Source organism: Rattus norvegicus, chromosome 9 (genome assembly GCF_036323735.1).
Source record: "Rattus norvegicus strain BN/NHsdMcwi chromosome 9, GRCr8, whole genome shotgun sequence".
Classification (NCBI taxonomy): Eukaryota; Metazoa; Chordata; class Mammalia; order Rodentia; family Muridae; genus Rattus; species Rattus norvegicus.
In genome coordinates, this window is record NC_086027.1 from 83,887,511 (window position 1) to 83,908,052 (window position 20,542).

At 53.1% G+C, this 20,542-nt stretch overlaps 4 protein-coding genes and 1 non-coding gene across 19 annotated transcripts in view; 1 reads left to right on the plus strand and 4 right to left on the minus strand.

Annotated features, from left to right (window-relative positions):
• Window positions 1–333: 333 nt before the first annotated feature.
• Fev (FEV transcription factor, ETS family member) lies at window positions 334–4,208 on the minus strand. Its single transcript, NM_144753.2, has 3 exons — window positions 3,974–4,208; window positions 3,224–3,298; window positions 334–1,508 (listed from the first exon to the last, which is right to left on the minus strand). The coding sequence occupies exons 1-3, from the start codon at window positions 4,023–4,025 to the stop codon at window positions 922–924; spliced, it is 714 nt and encodes a 237-aa protein (NP_653354.2). The 5' UTR covers window positions 4,026–4,208; the 3' UTR covers window positions 334–921.
• A 4,202-nt stretch (window positions 4,209–8,410) lies between these two features.
• On the minus strand, window positions 8,411–19,141 carry Cryba2 (crystallin, beta A2). Of its 5 annotated transcripts, none has more exons than XM_063266744.1 (6): window positions 18,869–19,141; window positions 15,272–16,070; window positions 11,232–11,396; window positions 10,432–10,573; window positions 8,972–9,114; window positions 8,411–8,613 (listed from the first exon to the last, which is right to left on the minus strand). In XM_063266744.1, exons 2-6 carry the CDS (start codon window positions 15,376–15,378, stop codon window positions 8,466–8,468), a joined length of 705 nt encoding a protein of 234 aa, XP_063122814.1. In that variant the 5' UTR covers window positions 15,379–16,070; window positions 18,869–19,141; the 3' UTR covers window positions 8,411–8,465. The 5 variants fall into 5 exon arrangements, with proteins under 5 accessions (XP_063122814.1, XP_063122813.1, XP_063122816.1 ...); XM_063266743.1 differs by lacking the exon at window positions 18,869–19,141 and adding an exon at window positions 16,507–16,640; XM_063266746.1 differs by lacking the exons at window positions 15,272–16,070; window positions 18,869–19,141 and adding an exon at window positions 17,164–17,224.
• Window positions 18,702–20,380, plus strand: LOC134480387 (uncharacterized). The gene is made up of 2 exons (XM_063267911.1): window positions 18,702–19,298; window positions 20,040–20,380. Exons 1-2 carry the CDS (start codon window positions 18,702–18,704, stop codon window positions 20,343–20,345), a joined length of 903 nt encoding a protein of 300 aa, XP_063123981.1. The 3' UTR covers window positions 20,346–20,380.
• Mir375 (microRNA 375) lies at window positions 19,072–19,146 on the minus strand. Its single transcript, NR_032271.1, has one exon. It is a non-coding gene; the product is annotated as a microRNA 375 (primary transcript).
• Cfap65 (cilia and flagella associated protein 65) overlaps window positions 20,372–20,542 on the minus strand; it is a 34,931-nt gene continuing 34,760 nt past the window's right edge. For all 11 annotated transcript variants that reach the window (XM_039084650.2, XM_063267907.1, XM_063267908.1 and 8 more), the window contains one exon: window positions 20,372–20,539. In XM_039084650.2, coding sequence (XP_038940578.1) covers window positions 20,431–20,539 — 109 coding nt within the window. In that variant the 3' untranslated portion in view covers window positions 20,372–20,430. The remainder of the gene's footprint in view (window positions 20,540–20,542) is intronic.

Here is a 20,542-nt window from a genome sequence, read left to right on the forward strand (position 1 = left end):
ACTTCGATGGAGTAGAGGGAAAGGTTCCGGGTTGTTAGATGTGATGCCTTGAGGAGATGGCGGAAAGGTGGGTGAGCTGGAGGAAGGCGAGGAAGGCGGAGTGGGGTGCTCCTTGGATTGAAAGTTGGAATGAAGTGGGATGAGGTGAGGGTGAGAGAGGCGCCCTCTCAGGATCCCACACACCGGATCCTCCTCACTTTAGGCCACCCACACCCAGGCTTGCTTGCCCTCATTCTTGGAGGCCTTTTGCTCTGCCTGCGCTGAGCCTTTAACCTTCTTGTCCTCCCTGAAAGGAGCCCTGGTGCAGCAATGAACAGAGAGAGGAGGCAGTAGGAAGCTTGGATCTTTAATGGGGCTGAAAGGAATATATACAGACGAGGGTCCTTGGGCCAGAGTGTGGTATGGAAGGGAGCGAAGCCAGAGTGTTGGGATAGGGATGGACAACAGCAGAGATGTTTTTGATGCTTCTCATATCCCGAAAAGGGGAGTGTGAGAAGCCTCGAGGTACTACCGAGGTACTACCGTTTGGAGTAGGTCGTGGGAGAGAAAAAAAATGAGGAGAGAGAGAGGAAAAAAAAAAAACAAAACAGAAAACTAGGGGTCATAAAGAGGAAGGCAGGGGCTCCAGGTGAGAAGAGAAAAAAAAGACGGGAGTTCCAGAATCTGGAGACTTGGAAGAGAAAAATTAAAGTGGGAGCACATGCACCCTTCCTGGGGTGATGATAATGGGAGCCTGGAAGCCTCGTATTCAAGGAAGACCTCAGAGGCTTCCCATCCTTTCTTCCCTGGGCTGGGAGCGGCTGCTGCAACGAAATCTGTGGTAAAGGAACGTCGGGGAAATCTTCGGGGCTCCTCCCAGGATGAGGATGGGATTGGTCACTGGCTGTGTGGGAGAGGCCCCACTGCACCCGGCCGTCCCGTCTAGTGATAATGACCCCCCAAGTGCGAAGCGGCGGCCACCGCGCCAAAGGGCCCGGGAGGGGGCTGCAAGCCCGGGGTTGGGTAGAGCGCAGCGGTGGCGGCGGCAGCGGCGGTGGCGTTGGGACCAGGCCAGTAAGAGAAGCCAGCGGGCGCCACGCCGGCCGAGGCTGCCATAAGGTTGAGTTTGGAGAGGCCGGGGAAGGGCAGTGGAGCCAGACCAGCCGGGAGCTTGTAAAGTGCGCCATCCTGGGCGGCGGCTGCCGCTGCGGCGGCGGCAGCGGCGGCGTGGGCGTGCGCGGGTGGTGGCTGGCAAGCCTGTGCCAGGCCCTGGAAGTCAAAGCGGTAGGCGTAGCGCTTGCCGTGCACCTTGCTCATGATGTTTTTGTCGTAGTAGTAGCGCAGTGCTCGACTTAGCTTGTCGTAGTTCATATTGGGCTTGCTCTTGCGCTCGCCCCAGCGTCGCGCCACCTCGTCGGGGTCGGTGAGCTTGAACTCGCCGTGGCCGCCCTCCCACGCGATGCAGCCGGCGTTCGCGCGGTCTGCCAGCAGCTCCAGTAGAAACTGCCACAACTGGATCTGCCCGCTGCCTGTTGGGAAGGGGAGCAGTTAGCCAAGGAGCGGGCAGGTTGGAACTAGGGGGATGGAGGTGAAGCAAGAAAACAAACCCACATCGGAAAGGTCCGACTGCATCCTTGTATGTGGCAGAAGGCAGCTGGTCAACCAGTGTAGACCAGCAGGGCACAACAAAAAAGGCTTTGATTTTTGGGTGACCTTGTTTTGTAGGATGTGGGAAAACCCTGTTCCCTCTGTGGAAAAGTGGTGGTGAACCATAGCCCTAGGAAAGGATCAGACACCAGACCCTCCTACCCTCCTAGTCAGTCTCCTTTACTTAAGACAGAGACTGTACAGGATGAAAGACAGCCGGTGCGGGAGGTCGATCTGCCCAACCAGTTGAGGTCCTGTCCAGAGATCCAGACAGAATGGGCAGTTATGCACGTAGATGATGGGTCTTGGCCCCACCTATACAAGCAATAGACTGTCCCTGCCATCCAAAGGCATACAGTTAAGTAGAACAGGCCCAGCTTGAAGAAGCATTATGTCAGAGAAGAACACAGAGAGGCCCTGTTTACTGAGAAAAGAGGCCAACTCTAGAAGATTCCCATGCTCACCACCCCCAGGTGCACTGACCCCTGTGCAGCTGAGGAAGACGCCAGAACTCTGAGGGGGAGGGTGGTGGGCAATCCTGAAGAAATGGGATTGCAAAAGGATTGTGATCGATTCCCGGCTGGTTTTCCTACAGATCTCAGGATACCTGACAGTGGCAAGTTTCATATGCAAGGGATGAGGGGGGGGTGAATGGCCCAGAACTCACACTTCCCTGTTTTGAAGCCTTAAGCAGACAAAAATCTGGACAAACTGCCCCCCATTCCCCTCTAGAATAAAACAGACTAGCCTCCTCCCTATTCAATGTCACTGACTCAGAACACCAGAGCTTCTTTTTTTTCCCTACAGTTTCTACCCCAATTCCTCTAAACCAAACCAGTGACGAGTTAGTTGGTTCCTGGGAGACAGGATTTCGGTTTAGAGCAACCATAGGAAGCTTTGGTCTCAAAGGTGCATCTGAGACCCGAGTGGAAGCAAGACAGAGCCTTGGTCCCCCATCCCTCTTGGTTGGTACAGCTCCCTCCTTCTGGGGAAGAAAAGCACTTGTCAATCTTATCTTTTCTGCCTTCTTGTGAGATTAGGGTGCTGGCGGGGCAAGAGCTATGGTAAAGCATTGAAATGGCAGCCACCAACAGGGTGATTGGGTGACAACAGGCCAGTCATCTACTGCAGGAAACCTGAGTATCAAACACAAGTCAGCAAGTTCGGCAGAGGTACCAGGAAGTACAGGCTAGGGTTTAGGTCCAGGGTGGCTGGAGAGTAATTATCGGGGTCCCCTTGTCAGGAAGTGCTACGACTTGTTCCAAACACAGCTCACACACAAAGGATACCAAAGGCCTTGGCGTAAAAGCTTAGAAAACCCATACTTGGCAGAAAAAGGACTGTAGGCCAAGATTCCCCCTTCGCCTGACCTGACCTGTCCCGAAAATCTAGCATCGGAACGGGGCTCAGAAAATGGACAAGTTAAAGACAAAAAACCAATGTCTCCAGAAAGCCTCTGTACAATCTGACCACGGCCTCCTATTTTCTACAACGTGGGACACTGTCTAGTGGCAGTAGTACGCGTCTTGTTGGGGTTCGTACCCTTGCCCCATCTACTACCGTCGTCCCCATCAACCCAGTGTACCAGCCAGCTCACCTTTCTGTACCGCAGGGCTCAGCGGCCCCCAGCTCGGGCTCTTCCCTTCCTTAAAAAGACCATCTCCGACGGGATCTGCGGCGCGGAAGAAAACAGTCAAGCTGACCTAGGCAGAAGTTGTGAGTTTGACCGAAAGGGCCCAGGGACTGAAATGTTCTGGGGGTCCGGGCCACCAGCTCCTCCTCCCCAAGCTAGGCTGCGACGCGAGCCGGCGCAGAGCCCCTCCGTAGCGCCCAAGTCAGGAAACGCGTCCAGGAAAAAGGAAATCCGCTTTCCGAAGGGGCCGGCTGGAACCTTATAAAACCCAGAGGGGATCGCGCTAGTCGAGTCTGAGCGAGCAGAGCCCCTTGTAAAGAGGAAAGGGGCACTTGGAATTCTCGGCCGGTAAGAACACTTGGAGGACGAAGATGAGGACCCTTGAGGGCTCTGGGGCGACGCCCAGCGGATCACAGCCTCTGGGCAATGTTGGAGCCCGGAGTCCACCACTCCAAAGACCCCTGCTTGCAGCCTCCTACGATCCTGAATCTGCGTGTCATCTAGACCCACACCGAAACCCCGAAGCTCGCTCGCTGCCTACCCTTCAGGTTCCCTGAATGCCCCAAACTCCAACCAGCAGTCTCTCTCACACACCCCCCAATCGACTCTCTGGAAGCGTCCCCTTTCTTTTGTCCATCGATCTTGCCCCGTGCCTTGACCTAGACTTCCCGCCCAGGGTCTTGGTGTCTCCAGCCCCCGGCTGGTCCCTGGTACCTGGTAGGTACATGTTGATCAGCAGGGGCTGGGAGGTGCCGCTCTGTCTCATCGCTGCCGGGGACTGGGCGGTGGGAGATGGGGGGGACCGCACGGGGGGGCACGTCAGCTTTGCGCTTGGGGTGCCGATACCCGCCCGTGGTGACTGTGGGTGACAGGGAAGAGTAGACGCCGCCGGGTCCGGCAAGGCCTGGCGGGAGCGGGCAGCCAGGGTGTGGTGAGGAGGGAGGGGGTCCTGGAGCGATGCTCCCAGCTACAAGGCCGCCTGCAACCCTCCGGCCCCGCGCGGGCAGGGGCCGCAATTTCCGTTTTAATTAAAGTGCGGCCGCCTCGGCCCCCCAGACCCCGCCCCCGCCCCTCTTATCTTCCCATCGCAATAAAGTCTCCAACGCGCTGCGCCTCAGCCAAGCGCACCCGGCAGCCCCCCGCGCCCCGCAGCCCAGGAGACACGCGGGGGATGGGCTCCAGTTCGGAGCTCAGACCCGGCCAGGAGTGTGTGTGTCTTTTTCTACCTCCCCGACTCTCAGCAAACGTCGGTGGGGAGAGAATGTGGCCCCACTTTGGACCTCAAAGGCCCCAGCCTCAAGTCCCTTCCACAGGGCCCTCTTTCTAACCACCTCCCTCCCCTTTCTCACTGCTTACTCTCCGCCCCTTTCCTCCCCCTACCCGGGTCCCCGTCTCCAGGCTGCCTTATCTGCATCTTCACTTTTAAATTTCCGCTTCCCTCCCTCTCGCCTGTCGCTGCGCTCCCAGCCGCGCTGCCGCGCTGCCTTGGTTCTCTTTATCTTTGCCCACCCCCGTGCCTTCTCCCTCTTTTTTTCCTACTCTCTGTAGGTCCCTAGAGACCCGATCCCCGCCTCGATCTCCTGGTTTCCTGTCTCGTCTGGCCCCGGACCTCAGGCAGGGCTCTGGGGCATCTCCCCGGGCAACTTCTGAGTTGCTCTCTTCTTTATTCTCCTCACCTTCTTTTTAGGTCTCTGTGCCTGTTGTTTTTTTCGTCCTGTCTCCTCTTGCCCTCTCCTCCCTATTTTACTTTGTTTTTTAATCTATTCAGTTCTTATAAATGGGTTGCCAATCTTGCAACCAATCCAATATACGCCGTGTACAAGTTGCGTTTTTCTTTTAGGTTCCTATTCATTCCCCCCACTTCTCACCACAACAATTTCTCTGCCATCCTTCCCTCACTCTCACAAACACTGCCGCGCTCCTTATGCCTGAATCACACTAGAGGGTTACAGGGATCATAATAGGGTTGTGTCTTGTACAAGTGCCCTCCCTAATTCATGATGTGGCTTCCAAGTAGACCAGGGTATCTGGGTATCTGTGACACTCCCCAGATCTGAGACTGAAGTTGGGCCCCTGCATCAGGAGTGCCTTTTCTGCAACCATGTGATACTTCATATGATAGCTGCTGTCAGAACTGCCATTCTCTGGGTCCTCTCTCTCTGGCTTAAATACAGGGGTGAGGGGCAGCTGGAAACGGGCAGGTCTCCTGCAGGGCCCTTGTTCCCAGGGTGCTTATATGAGAGGCTGCTGCAAATACTCTGTGTGGCTTCTCCGGGGACCCTGTGCACTCTCGCTGTCTGTAAATCATTGGAGAGTTCATCGTTGCCAGTCAAAGGTACCAAGGAGTAGGTGAGGAGGAAGAGAGGCAGTCTACAGAATCCTGTCAAAACTGGGATGGAGATTTGGATGCAGATGTAGAATCTGATGGGAGCAAAGGCAGAGAGGGTGGAATGTTTTGGGGGAACAGGCTTGGGACACCACAGAAAGGAGCCTTAGTGTGCTGCCAAAGTCTCAGGCCTCCTTTCTTCTGTGCTCTCTTAGTGCTCCTTCCAAATACTGTGGACATAGGGAAACAGCGAGAAGGTAAGAGTGGGAGGAGCTGGAAAGAGGTTCATCCACTAATTCTTAGCAGGAGGCTGAGACTGGAGGGAGAAGAGTCCAGAGTGGTCTCTATCCAGAGACACTAGCTGTATGCTGGGCAAATATCACGAGCACAGGATACTCTGACTCTCACAGACACTGTCTGTCTGACAGGGATCTTGGGTGCTGAAAGAGTGAGGTGCTGGCCAACACACACACACACACACACACACACACACACACACACACACACACACACTCCAGTTCTAAGACATACTGTTAGCGTCAGTAGCCAGGGTACTGGTAGGCCACCACCAAAGATAGCAAAGAAAAGGGTAGTGAGTAGGCACTGTCTATATCTATGACTATATCTATATCTATATACCTATATCTATATATATAATGTGTGTGTGTGTGTGTGTGTGTGTGTGTGTGTGTGTAGGGAAGACTCCCCACTTTACTTCCTCTTTCTCATCCTGATAGCAGGTTAAAGGTCAATGAGAGAGTCCTTAGTGGTTTCCCCTCCATTGTCTCACTGCCAAGCTGTGTGTCCTCCTGAGTCCACGGACCATCAACCTGTGGAGAATAGGAGAACCAGAAGTTCTTATAAGCTGCCAGAGGATGATAGATGTGGAAAGTAGAACGCGACCCCTGAATCCAGGGAAACCTAAGAAGCTGGGGAAAAACTGGAGCAAAGGAATCCAAGACCAGCAAATCATTCAGGGTCCCTCTGACAGAGGGTCCTTCAGGGTCCTCCTCCTCCTCCCTTTTTTCTTTTTCTCCTCTTCCTTCTTCTTTTTCTCTTCCTCCTTTTTTCTCCTCCTCTTCCTCATCCTTCTCCTCCTCTTCCTCTTCCTTCTCCTTTTTTAAAAATTCTTATTTCTATGTAACCCTGGCTATTCTAGAACTCATTTTGTAGACCAGGCTGACCTTGAACTTACAGAGATCTTCCTGCCTCTGCGTCCTGAGTGCCACCATGTCTAGTCCCTAAAGATGACCTCTTGATGTTTTGCAGAGGACTGTTCCCTCATCCAAGAGAAGACACCAGCACTCTGTCTATTGCTCACTACCTTTATGGCAACAGGTAGTGAAAAGATAGCTGGGTTGACTTGGGTTCTGGAGTCTTGCCTATTTCCTCTTTATGTGGCTTTGAGGAAGTTAAATCGCCTTTGTGCTTAGTCTTGTCTTAAAACTGAGTATTTAAACATTTGCATATTGTGAGCTTTCAATAAGACAGCACACGATAAGTGCATAAGGACCAGGTTCTGCATTCAGCATTTGATAACACTACCATCTTTCAGGAGATGGGCCAACCAGGAACCCCACATATATTTCAGGCTCATTGAGGACTGTATTTTTAAATCGCAGCTCAAATTAGCCTTAAATGAATCTGGATTTAGCATCTGGGACCCTATCTTTAAACCCTGGCATAGTCACTGATTGGATTGGTGACCCCTTTAAGATCCAGTTTCCTTGCTAATGAGACAGATGAAGAATAGAGGCTAGTTGGAGGATCAGGGGTAGCAGGAGCCATGGACTCTAAAGCCCATTCAGAATTTAAGCAAAATTCATACCCACGGAGCACTTGGATCCTTGGTTCTTAGATTCCTGGCAGGGCAGGTGGAGGGCCCTGTGTCCACTGCTCAGTGCTTTCCCACAATATCACATGCATTCTCAGGGGGTTCTTATTAAACACTCAACCCCTACACACACAGGGGGAGAATGGACCAATAGCTTCTGTTTACAGGTAGATGTCATAGTTTAATATCATAGGAGATACGAATTATTATAGTCTTGGGACTGTGCTCAGAGGGATGAAGCCTCTTCTGTAGAAGTGGATAGTGGGACCTCTCATGAATTCTTTTTCCAGAGAAGGAAAGAAAGGGAACCATTGAAAGACACTGGCAGGTGTCCCTGGCTTGCTGGAAGCCAGGGTGAAGATGCAAATTGAAGGTGGCCTGGGTGGTGGGGGGCAGGGAGGAGAGTCCAGGACCAAGCAGAACTTTTGAACATGGCTCATGGTATATCATCCTACACAGTAGCTCCTGGTCCAGGGAGTGTGTGGTGGCTGAAATTCAGCTGCGAAGCCTATTTTAGGGCAGGGTTGTTGATCGATCTAGAAAATGGCAAAGGTACCATCTGGGCTTCCAATGCTTTGACCTATATTGATGGGTCTTTCCCCCCACAAGATGAGGAACTGGCTTCATCTTATTGGATCACACAGCTCTCATTAGCTTTCCCCCTACATCCATGCTCCTCTAAGTTGGGTAAAAGTTCTAGGGCCTTATGAGAGCCCTTGGTTGGAGGGAACAATCCTCAGACACATAAGAATGGAGGTTATTTAGCTCAAATGCATGCACAAAGTTCTAGATTCCAACACACACACACACACACACACACACACACACACACACACACACACAGAGCAATTCACCAAGAAAGAGGCAAGAGAGGGGTTGGGGATTTAGCTCAGTGGTAGAGCGCTTGCCTAGGAAGCGCAAGGCCCTGGGTTCGGTCCCCAGCTCCGGAAAAAAAAAAAAAAAAAAAAAAGAAAGAGGCAAGAGGGGCAGGTAGGTTCTAGAGCTTTTATTGAGAATCTTATGGGTGATGTCTGGGAATGTGGAGCCTAATGCTGGACTCTTCGAATGGACTGCAGCTGTCCAGTATGGGCCTGTGTGCCAAAGTCATTGTAGGTACGGAACTCCCCACTGTGCCGGTCCCGTTCTAAGACATACTGGTAGCCTCGGTAGCCAGGGTATTGGTAGGCCACCCACCTAGGATAGTAAAGAAAAGGGTAGTGAGTAGGCTTTGCCTCACTCCCACCCCTGTGGTCCCACCAGTATCTCATTTTCTAGCCAACTCCAGAAACATTGTTTCAGCTCCTGTGCCTTTTGCTCTGTGTTCTCCTGTGGATCTGTCCTAGCCTGGTTTCTACATGCATCCTTCACTTCCTCCTTACTCAAGTTTTCAACCCTTCACATCCCACCATATTCCCCTGGCTCCTGGTCCTTTCTCCCCCTCCCAATCTCTAGGTTAGCCTGTAGCATCCTCCATTACTGGCTCCCGTCTTCTCTTTTGTTCTCATGGACTTCCCACTCTTGACATCTCCTCTGTCCCAGGCCCAGGACTCACGCTCCAGAGCTGACTTTGAGGGAACCCACATCTTTGCTGGTCCAGCCCATGGAAGGCAGTGATGGGTAGTCATCACTGAGTTCAAACTTGCAGCCCTGGAAGTTTTCCCCCTCAAACAGGGTCACACGGCTGTCACTGTGGTTCTGAGACACAGAAATGAATTGGGGTGGTTTATAGATGTACCAGGCCCTCCAAAGTGGTGTTCACAGATATAGTCTTAACCCTAGTCACCTACGTCCTGCTCAGCACACATCATGCCGCCTCTTAGGCATTTCTGGGAGTTTGCCCATCAGCTCCTAGTAAGTCTGGCCAGCTGCAATGCTCAGAGATTCTACCTGGATCCTACCAAGACACTGAGTTATGTGTGAAGACTAGAGAATTCCCATAAGATTCTTTGAGGACAATGCTAAAGGAACTCCTGTGACAGGAACCTTTTTGTTGTAGTAGTCTGTTTTGTTTATGGTAATGGGGATCAAACCAGGACCTCGAGTATGCTAGGCTGGTCTTAAACTTGTGGTCCTTCTGCCTCAGCCTCCAAAGTAGATGGAAATATAGGAATGTAGCACTATCTTCCCCTGAGTCTATCTTTAAGAGGAAATCATGAGTTCTGAGAAAAATGTCTAGCCCATTAACCAGGACGTTTCTCTAAGGGTCTGATTGGCTCCCCAACCCAGCCCCTTGCCCCATTGATGCCTCCCACAGATCGGGACTCAGCTAAGAGGTACTGTATGGGACAGTCAGAACGAGTGGGGAGGGCAGTTTGGTTACATCTGGCCTCTCTAACACATGGGTCTTCCTCCTGAGGGGTTATGGTCCCCCACAGCCTCTTGGAACAGAAAATGAATGGGGCTGGGTTCTCTGACCTTCACCACCAGCCCCAGGACTCACCAATACCTGAGAGCAAATGTAGAGTGAGAACCGCCTTTCTGGGACACACACACACACACACACACACACACACACACACACACACACACACCCTACACACAGAGAATTGGTGACACTGAACCTGTTCTCAGCCTTGATCCCTGGAATGAATTCTAGTGTCATCTTCATTTCAATACGTTTGACCCTGTTAACTCACATTATGCCTCTGAACTGCATTTTCTAAGACTGTGCATGGGGCCAACAGCAGCCACATCAGCGTTCCAAGGCTGTGTGACATCTTACAGCTTATGCTCCTTACACCTGTGGTGAATTGAAACAGAAGGACCCCAGGGTGTGCAGAAACCAATGGTCTTTTGTGCTGTCCATGGTGCTGATCCAGGGCGGTGCCCAAAATCCCAATTTTCAGACGTTTTTTGTTCTGAAGTAATGCCACTACCACCCACCCAAGAGTTTATTCATACATCCTGTCGGGTGGGGCAGTAGGTATTTTAAAGCACCACACTTTGGTCGGGGCCTGGAGCTAGGCTGCAGGAGATGGGGGGGGAGGGAAGGGGGAAGTGGGCTGTGCTCACCGCACAGAGCACTGGCCTGAAGGACAGCAATTGGTTGCTGTGGTGGCCGCTGCTACCGCTCCAGGCACTCCAGCAAGGATAGTCTCCCTTCTCTAGAATGAACTGCTGTCCCTGGAAGTCGGGGTACTCAAAGGCCACCCATCTGAAAAAGGAGAAGAGGAACTGGGAGGTATTTGCTTGGTCTCCTCCCCTACATCATCACCTTGTTTGCTATGGTTAAAAAGACCCAGGGACACAAACCATGTCTCCAATGCTAGACCGTGCCCCAGATACACCCAGCTCCTAAGGAAACTGAAAGCCCCAAACCCGGTGTCTCTGAGGTTAGAAAGGCCTAGGCTTCTCATTTATGTCTTTGTTCGAAGGAATGTTTCAGGTTACAAAGCTCACTAGACCAAGGACTCCCTTCTGGGATATACGCGCCTGCATACGGAGCCAACCAAACATTCTCCATCCTGCTATAGTAGCAAAGGATCTCCAGCTATCTTCAGGATCCCAAGCTGGCTTCTAGTATACCCAGATGGGCACAGCACAAAGGATCTGTCTCTACAAAGCCACCTGACTTTGCACAAAGAAAACATTGAGGTTTCAGGGCGCTCCCATGATAGCTTCTTGCCTTTGTCTTGCGGAGGGTTGGGAGTATTGGAGATGACAAAGATTTCTCTGCTTAATGAGTCTCTCTATGGCGTACTAGAGTGTAGGTCGAAGTCCCAGGCTCTGACTTTGGCTGGGGGTGGGAGTTGGGGGGTAGAGAAGCTGAAAAACCCCTAAATTAGCTCAGCAGACACAGCAGGATCACTCACGCGCCGTTTTCCACCTTGACTGAGCGCACCCTCCGCAGGGCTCCCCGCTCACAGACGTTGGCACAGTCGCTCAGTAGCCGGCAGCGACGACCCTGGAAGTCCTCCTCGTCCCAGAGCGTGAGGCAAGCGGGTGCCGGGCCCGGTGCCGGGGCGCTGCTCATGTCGCTGCAGATAAGAAGGGCAGGATCACCAGCTAAATTCTCAGGAACCCTCTACTTAGCCTAAGCCTGTCCATCCCCAGTAGGGTGTGAGAGATCTTCGGGCTGGATCTGGCCTGTCTCTGGACATCCGCTGCCTAGGTACGTGCAGGCGGGAGGGGAGGTTTTCTTGTTACTCCCTCTCTCTCCCCAGTACTCACCAAGTGAGTGAGCACCGCACCTACGGAAAATGGAGAGGCTGCGCGCGAGCCTGGTGCTCGCTGCTTTATACTCAGGTCTGTCTGCCTCTCTCTGTGGAATCCGGGTGGGGTGTGCGAGCTGAGTCAGCTGGCAGGCTTTGGTCAGCTCTGGTCTGCATAGGCAGTGGAGTCACCGATCTGGTCCCAGCCCGCATGGATGACAACGGAAAGTGCTGAGGTGCACATTGCGTGTCTGCCAGAGCCCAGGCTGACTCTGCGCTTTCTTTCAATGTGGCCTAAGCCTGGTAGAGACTCCTAGCCTAGGGTCAGAACAAGCGCTCCCTGGCATGGACCTTCCAACGTGACTCTAGGCCTAAGGTTCAGCCTTTTCTAAGACCAAGTGAGCCTGGGCCAGCACAGTTCTCCCCAAAGTCAAAACTCTCTAGGTGAAGATCTTTCTTTTGGGAGACACTAGTGAGAAGGAAGAAAAGACTCTTCTTTAACGACGCTGCGCCAAGCTCCTCGGGCCTCTTTTCCTTGGAAGATCTGTCAGCTGCTACCCTTTTCTTCCCAGTCTTGTCTGGCTCTGAGGTCGAGACCAGGTCTCACCGCCAGGCGGCACTAAACACAGAAAAGCCCCCCGGAATGCGGCGTTCTCCTGGGTTTTAAGAATACAAGTGCTAAGGAAGGGGCCAAGTGTCCTAGGTAGCAGCGGCCTCTCAATCTTCCCCCAGCGCTCTCAAGACTACCGATGCTCCCTGAGCACCAGAATCCACAGTGTCGTGTTGGGACAGAAAAGGCTTAGAACCCTAAGGAGGTCTCCTCACCCTTTTAGCTGTCATCTAGAAGGCCTTCTTGCAGATCCTTAATGGTAAGAGAGGCTGACGCAGCAGGAGAGTGAGGGAGATGGGTGGGAAATATTGTTACTCATATTTGCCAAATGCCTCCTCTACAGACTCAACAGCCTGGTGGGTTCAGTTTGCACACACAAACATAAAAAGGAAGACTCAACCAGGTGTGGGACCTTCTTCAAACGCATAACTGGCCAGCTTCAGAGTTAAGAAAATCCAGGAGATTTTTTTTTGTTCTGTTGCCTGACCCCCGCCCCAACTCCACCACTGGTACCCTCTTTCTCCCAGCCTGTTATACCATCCCCAGCCTAGAGTCTTTACACGTGCCCTGTGAATTCTCTGGAATTGTTAAATCACACACTCTTGGTGTGGTTACCTCCTCTGCCACTTTGTGGACGATACCAGTCACAAAACACCACCCATCACAGGTTTCCTCTCTGGAGTTTGTCACTCTCAAGATGTCCTCCTCTTAGTTTATGAATTCACCAGTGCCTTCTTTACTAGACTGTAAGCCCCACACAGAAGGGTAGGACCTGTGTCTGCCTTGTTCCCAGTTATCCTCAAACCTGGATACAGAGTAGTAATTCGATAAAACTGGAGTGAATTAACAAGACAGCCAGTTGTGGACCGAATGTCGATGGAGGAGGAGTGTGTAATAAAGTCTCCAGTGGGTTGGGGGTGATGGTTTATTTCCATTTCTGAAGTTTGGGGCTTCTGGGGGGTGGGGTGGACAGCTCGTTCCTTAGGCCTCTCCATTCACTAGTGAGAAATGGCTGTTGGGATTCACATCTACAAACTTGAATAGAGTCCATAACCCAAGCTGGGGGCACCAGGAGGGAATATGGGACAAACCTGAGTAGGTTTGATTGAGGGTGGGGCCAGAATTAACTTTCAGTCACTTGACTCTACCCTAGAGAGAGCTAGCCAAAAACAGAAGGGCTGTAATTTTTCCCAGAACATAGAAGAAGGCCCAGACTTCATACAGGGCAGCAGCTAATCTTGGATGCTTAATATTCTAGCTTCTGCTCTGCCTCACAAGTGAGGATTAGGAAAAAATAGACCTCTCTCTTCTCCATCAGACAATTATAGAGGTGGCCACTAGGGGGCGGGGCCAGTCTGCTCTGACCAGAAAGAAGCCAGTGTGTATGTGGTGTGTGTGGTGTGGTGTGTGTGTGTGGTGTGTGTGTGTGTGTGTGTGTGTGTGTGTGTGTGGTTGATCAGGAGAAGCAGTGGTGTTGACAACAGGCTATACATCTGTGCTGCTGTTGGTGACTGTGGGGCTGCATTTATCATGTTTATCAAGAATGGAGCCTGGGGGGTTGGGGATTTAGCTCAGCGGTAGAGCAAGGCCCTGGGTTCAGTCCCCAGCTCCAAAAAAAAAAAAAAAAAAAAATGGAGAATGGAGCCTGGAGGTGGAGGGCAACTTCCAGTCTATGTGTTGGCCAGTATTTGTGTGTTCACTCCAGGCAGAGGGAAAATGACTCCTTAGAATTAGATGTCACCTGGGTTTTGGGGTAGTGATTTAGACAAGAAGCCTACCCTTTCCAGCTGGAAATCCTCTTGGCAGCAGCTAGCCTCTCCCCTCTGTCTGCACCTGCGTTTCCTCATCAGGAAAATGTATAGGTCTCTCTGCCCATCCATGGCTTTTAGGTCTCTCTGCAACCAGCTAAAGGGCATATCTGTCTACACCTGTGCCTCTACACCTGCTGCCACCTACAGCAACTGAGGTCCCCATCCCCCCCCACCCCCCAGCCTCAGAGATGGAGAAAGGGAAGGCTCTAATAAAGGACAAAGGTCGAGAGGCTCTCAGGCAGCCCCTACACCCTGGTGTGCCTGAGCAGGCACTGTTCTGGGCTGAAGACTCACTCCTTCATTAGCCTCCCTTCCCCACCAGGCCCTGGTCTCCCCTCATGCCCCCTCCTGCCCCCGGCAGCTGTTGCTGTTTGCTTTCCCAGGTCAGTGGAGCTTAGAGCTTCCTGAAGGATGGATGCCCAGGTGGCTTTGTTTGCCAGCTCAGTACCATCCCTTTCATCTCGCCACATCCACAGATTGGACATTCAGGGAATAGCACCCCCCGGGATCTGTACCCCAAAATTACCTGGAGAGCTCATGACAATCTCCTCTGTGGCCCCACTGAGGTAATCATATAAGGGGATCTTTGACACAAAAAACCCCAGAAGTCGGGAGACCTTATCCACATCTCCACCCTGTTCTACTCTCTACCCCACCCCATGATTGTAGGAAAATACTTATTCCGTGCCAACCCTTAGATCCTTAAGAAATCTTCAGGCTTCTGTAAGGATCTCACACTTCACCCACGTGGGGACCAGACTCTGCAGATAACTGCCCATACCCAATCCTGAGTTCTGCTCACACCTCCATCTCTGCCCAGGGAAAGGTCACTGCCCCTAAATAAAGTCCCACTCCATGAAGAACTACACTTCTCAGTACTGCTGGACAGTTTTGAGGTGCTGGTGGGTAATGTCCTCTCCCTGAAGTAGTCTGATCCCACTTCTTCCCCTCATTTCACAGGGAAATTATCCAGGGCCTTCTGGGCTGAAAATGCAAATTCTGTGTGTGCCCTTACCCACCCCAGTCCCTTTGCCAGCCTTTCCTCTGCAGCCTGGCTCCTTTAGTCTCCACCCCATTCCAGGTCTAGAACGGACTGGTGAGCTCCTTCCCTGGGGCTGTACAAGCCTTGTCTCCCAGGAGACAGAGATAACTCGGTTCATCATGCAGATGGGAGCCCCGCCCACATAGACCCATTATCCCACCATCTTCTCTCAGTAAGGCTGCAGAAGCAATAGATCCCCATCCAGAGGGGTGAGCAGCAGCTTTCACTCTGCACTCACCTAGACACAAGGCCACCGCTAGACTCTTCCAGGATGGCAGGGACAGGACATGTGCACACAGGTTCACAGCCAAGTGTGGGTAGGGTCATCCTCAGTGACAGGTACATGGGTAGGGTCCCACAAACTTGATATGTTAACTGCCCTGTCTCAGGACTCAGTACACTTCCTTTGTGAAGAGACGTTTGTCCAGTCACTTATAGTGTCATGTGCCAAGCACTGGGGAAGGCTCACACTGGAGCACACCCTCATGAGCTTTAAAGAGCACACATGGCCCCTCTGAGGTTACCCAGAGAGGCACCACTCGGGTACTGAATGCTCTGGAGCCTGGCTGCCTCCTGAGAGCAGAGCCCTGTTCTGCTGCTTAAAAGTGGGGCTTCTCAGCCTTTGGCTAAGATCAAGTGTAAAAGTGGGGCTCTGCTCCTTAACCTTTGCATTTTCTCCTCTGTAAAATGGGAATCATTGTCTTGAGGAGAGTGAAGATTTGCATGTATGTAAAACACAGAACCCCCCTACAATATACACTCAACAAACGGTAGCAGCAACTGTTGGTATATTTTCAGGTTATGGATGTCTGGGGGTTCTCCCCACTTCCTCTGCGATGGGGCGGGTTGGACTGGGAGGGGTCAAGGCAGAAGGCGTAGCCCTGGGATCCTTTCCTCCTTGCCTAGCCTGTCCTGGGTCTCAGGAAGGCAGGAGAGCACCTTTCACTTACGATCCTCTACCTCTCAGCAGCTGCTCTGCCCACTCGGTTTGACAGGGTCAGGGGAGGCGCTCAAAGCTCCTCAATTCTCCCTCAGGCCTGTGGTGTCAAGAAACAAACAAAGATGGAGGGCTAATGCTGAAGATCTAGCTTCTGGTTCCTCTGATTTTCTTTGCTCTATAAATGGCCTCTGCCGGCCCTCCGCCCACCCCACCCCTTGCTTGGGGTCTTGGGTTTGTTTGTTTGTTTTGTTTTGACCTGTAAACTAAGCAGGTTGCTGGAGGGGGCCTCTCAGCCACGCCTGCCTTGTCTGAAGAAGGCTGTCTTCCCTCCCCAGCCTGCTCCTGGTTGCCCCACCTGCCCTGCCAGCTAGCTACCCACCTGGCCTAGGCAGAGTGAGGGGGCGAGCTGTCCTGTCTCCATGGGGATTAATCTCCAAGAAGGTCACTAAGGCCCTGGTACTACCCTGGCTGGCATAGGGATTAGCACCTGGATGTGAGCCCCCACTCCCACGTCTCTCCATTCTCACACAGACCCTGAGAGGCCTCCCAGCCCAGAGGTTCCAAGGCTGAGCCAGATGCTCCAGAGTGGGTGGGGGCAGGGCAGCAGCTCAGCAGTGACCTGACAGGGAAAGATGGAGTCAAGCCCATTTCTCTTCAGGGACTGCAGGTGTGAGCCCTGTGCCTTCCCATCTTCTGGCTTTTTATGGGAGGAGAGTGTTCACTGGGGTTTGCCATTCGTGACTCCCCTCTATCCTCCCTTGGGGTTGTTTCCCCACCTCACTTTTACACATTTTTTTCTGCCTGCAACACACCTCTGTCCACTGAACTTCTAACTCCCATCTCCTGTTCTTTCACAAGATGCCCCCCTCTCTGGATGTGCGTGTGTGCACGCATGTGTGCATGTGTCTGGTTTCTCTCTGATTGTCTCTGCCTCTAGTTCCCCTAGGTCTTGCCTCCACTGTCTGCTGGTTATGTTGCTTCCCCTGCCCTGCCCGAGTGGCTCCCCTCTGCTTCGTAGGCTCTGAGCTACACTAACCGCCTTTTGCCTGGTCATCAAGTCTCTTTCTCAGCCTTCCCATTGCCCTTTCTTCTCTGCTGTCCCCCAGCCCCCATCTTTTCCCTCAGGGCAGCACTTCAATTGATCATCCCTTCCCTCTTTCCCCTCACCGCTACCTGTTCCCTCCCCTTACCAGGAGTGCTGACAGGGAAGACAGGAAGCAGGCTCTGGCTTGGAGCAGGAAGGGGGAGGGTCAGCCCGCACACCAGCTGCTCAGTCCCCCACCCCTTCTGTCCCAGCACCTGCAGGCTTGCCTGGCGCCTACAGACTCCACCTCAGCCTGACAGGGGAGGAGGGACCCAGAGGAGAGGCCAGATGCCCCTTGATGGCCTGGAAAAGTGAATCTTGGAAATGGTTAGAGGGTGGGGATATGGGGAAGGAGGCTTGAGGAAGTGGCACCAGACCAGATCCTCAGTCCGCTGCGTGGTCTCTTCTCTGTTGCCACCCTACTTCCAAGGACTGCTTTTGTACCTTCTGGGACCATTCCCAGGACAGACTTCAGGTGTTCCGATGCAGGATCTGAACACCCCAAGGTGTGCTACCTGCCGCGACTGGTGTGCTGTCAAAGACCCAGGAAAGGAGAGCCAGCTAAACGGCTCGATGCCAGCAAGGGCAAAGGGGAAAGACTGTGCCAGAGGAAGGACCTGGTCACGGAGGCCAGGATGGGGACTACACATACCCATCTGAGGACACTTGGGTCTAGCCTGGCCTTGGGATGGGTTCACCACCCTCTCCTCATCAGAGTCACTTTGCAAATGTCCCTCAGGAGTGCAGAAGACCCTGTGGGGCCTCCTGGTAGCTAGGGATTTGGGCAGTAGAGCCCATGGTGGCAATAGGACAAGATAGCGGCTCTAGGAAAATTTGATTTATGATCGTACTTTCCGCTCCCCCCCCCCCCCCCCGCATTGCCTCTGTCTTGGTGTATGGGTTACTGCTCTCAACCACTGCTTCTTGACCCTAGCGGGAAACCAGCCAGGGGCTCCTTGCTGCTGGCTGAGGAGCCTTTGTCTACCCTTAACCTACAGCTGCCCTTTGTTGCCATACATTGTCATGAGGGGGAATGGGAGGCACCTGGAATCTCAGGACAGACTCACTCACCCCTGGCCCAGCCTCCTCACCAGGCCTTGTGTGGAGTTCTTGGTTTGGGCTCCTCTGTCAGAGTGTAAGACAATCCCTTTCTTTCAGCCAGGTCACAGTGGTTTAAGTAACTGAAATGGGGGTGGCCCAATCCAGATCTAGGTTGTGGCTAATGATCCATGGCCAAACTCTGGCTGGGCTGTGTGCTACCTAGACCCAGTCTAGCCCGTCTGACTGGGCTGCGGAGAATACAAGATTAGGGGGTTTGAGGAAGGTGGTGAGCTCTTTCCTGTGCCTGAAGACCTTGTTTGTCCATTTTGGTATCCGATCTCAGATATGATTGGACTGAAAGACAGACCCGAAAGGTGAAATTTTCCCGTGGCAATGGAGAGAGTCTAAGAGGTGGATTTGAGTCTGCACAGAAGACCTCAGATTACCACTCCCAGGTTTTCCACATCTCACAGCCCTAACACTGTGAGGTTAAAGGGTTAAAGTGACTCCGGCAGAGTGGCTAGGGGCCCAGGAGCCAGAATAAAAGGGTTAGTGGAGTCCCTGACTATTGTGAGAAACAAGGCTGACTGCCTCATCTTGCAAATGGGAGGACCGAGACGCTTTGATGACACTCCCCCAAGGCCACAAAATTCGCTAGGACAGAGCAGGACTGGAATCCCAGTTTCCCAGTTTCCACTTTCAGTAGGGGATCTGTACTGGACCTCAGCCGGTTCCGGCCACTCTGCTGGAGCCTGCTCAGCCCGCATTACCCTGCAGCTAGCTATGCCCGGCAGCTCAGAGTCTGCGGGCAGGGCAGGCGGCTTGAAGGGAGCCGGTCGTTCTCCCTCAACTTCCTTGGCGGAGGGGCGGGGACACCCTGCTCAGTCTCTGCGACCCATATGGTGGCGGTGGCGACAGCGGGCAGGTGTTTGCGTGGCGATCTGGCGGGCCCCGGGGCTTATGCTGAGAAGCCGCCCCTGCCTCACGCGAGCCGAACGAACAAAACGCTCAGGTCCGGTTTGTGCGAGGGGCTCGTCGCGGGGCCGGAGCGGAGGACCCGGGGCCTGGCGCAGTCGTCGTCGGAGATGTCCGGTTGATGAGCTTCTTCGAGTGCGGCGTCGCTCAGCGATCCCGCTAGCCGCCGCTCTCACCTGCTCACTGCTGTGGCTGACACGTCGGCGACAGCGGCGGACGCCCCAGGTGCACACCTGGCCAGCCCCTCCCTCCCAGGTCACCCGCCACGGAGTTTCTGCCCCTCGGCCCAAGCCAGCCAGGCTTGGCTTTGTCCCCAGCCCACGCCCCGAAGCTTGTGCCCGAGCCAGGGCTCTGAGCACTCTTATACTGCCAATTCAGTCCCCGCCCCTACACACACACACACACACACACACACACACACACACACACACACACACACACACACCTGTCCGGGGCCCGTTTGCTCGGGGCAAATATTGACTCATGGAGGCGGAGCACACCCCCCCTCCCCCTCTCAAAGAGCCAGCCTTTGCAGAGGCCTTGGCAGCAGGGAGGGGGGCCAGAGGGGGAGGAAAGGGACAGAGGTGCAGGGGAGGGTGCCCGGACCAGGAGCGCCTCTGGAACAACACCAGATGTCACTTTTCCACCCACCTGGCTCTGAGCTCAGGGAGGAGCAGAGGACAGGCTGCCTGGCAGGACTTAGTGAGAAAACTAGTGGTTTGTAAAGGAAGCTATTTAGTAACATCCGTAGCCCTCTAAACCTTGTCTTTGAAAACTGCCCAGATCATAATTCTGGCCTCTATGGTGTACCTCATTTTTTTTTTTACTTGTTTGTTTTGAGACAGGGTTTCTTTTTGTAGCTCTGATATCCTACAACTAGATCTGTAGACCAGGCTGGTCTCCTCAGTGCTGGGATTAACTTGGTGGGTGCCACCACCACCCAGCTTCGTTTTAACCTCTTAACAGAGTTCAGGGAACCAGGTTGGCCCTGGAGGTGCTGGTGAACACATGTGGGAAGATTCTATCTCCACGGCCACCCAGTTAGCCTACCAGGCCTCGGGATCCATTTTTGTCAATCAAGTTATACTGCAGCAAAGACCAGCTATGCCTCTCCTGAAGCGCCCTCCACTGGCCAGACTAAGAACAACGCCTCGCGGCAAGTATCAAGAATTCAAGCCTGTCCAGCGGAAATGCACCCTCCCATTTCTAAATGGATGGGTCTCTTCCAACAGCTCTCACCTTCCACATCTCTCAACATACTTCTTTCCCTAGGCAGGGGGAAATAAAATCCAGATAGATTAGGGTGTAGAACTAAACGGTTTACTTGCAGAACAGTAAAAAGGGACCAGGGGCAAATCTAGGCAGTCATGTAAGAGGGGCTGGATGCTGACACCAGCAAACAGTCAGGATGCTGTATCCCAGAGCAGAGAACTTCCCCTTGTGACATCTGCAGCAGCGTATCTGCCCTG

Bases quoted from the DNA above. Each gene is read 5' to 3' on its own strand.
- Fev (NM_144753.2), bottom strand. From the start codon at position 4,025: ATGAGACAGAGCGGCACCTCCCAGCCCCTGCTGATCAACATGTACCTA. The intron at 3,299-3,973 runs GTACCAGGGACC...TCCGCGCCGCAG, and splicing joins GATCAACATGTACCTACCAG to ATCCCGTCGGAGATGGTCTT. The intron at 1,509-3,223 runs GTGAGCTGGCTG...CCTTCCCAACAG, and splicing joins GAGCCCTGCGGTACAGAAAG to GCAGCGGGCAGATCCAGTTG.
- Cryba2 (XM_063266744.1), bottom strand. From the start codon at position 15,378: ATGTACCTGTCACTGAGGATGACCCTACCCACACTTGGCTGTGAACCT. The intron at 11,397-15,271 runs GTGAGTGCAGAG...TCTTATCTGCAG, and splicing joins AGCGGTGGCCTTGTGTCTAG to CGACATGAGCAGCGCCCCGG. The intron at 10,574-11,231 runs GTGAGTGATCCT...CTCCTTTTTCAG, and splicing joins GTCAAGGTGGAAAACGGCGC to ATGGGTGGCCTTTGAGTACC.
- LOC134480387 (XM_063267911.1), top strand. From the start codon at position 18,702: ATGGGAGGACCGAGACGCTTTGATGACACTCCCCCAAGGCCACAAAAT. The intron at 19,299-20,039 runs GTGCACACCTGG...ACCTCTTAACAG, and splicing joins GACAGCGGCGGACGCCCCAG to AGTTCAGGGAACCAGGTTGG.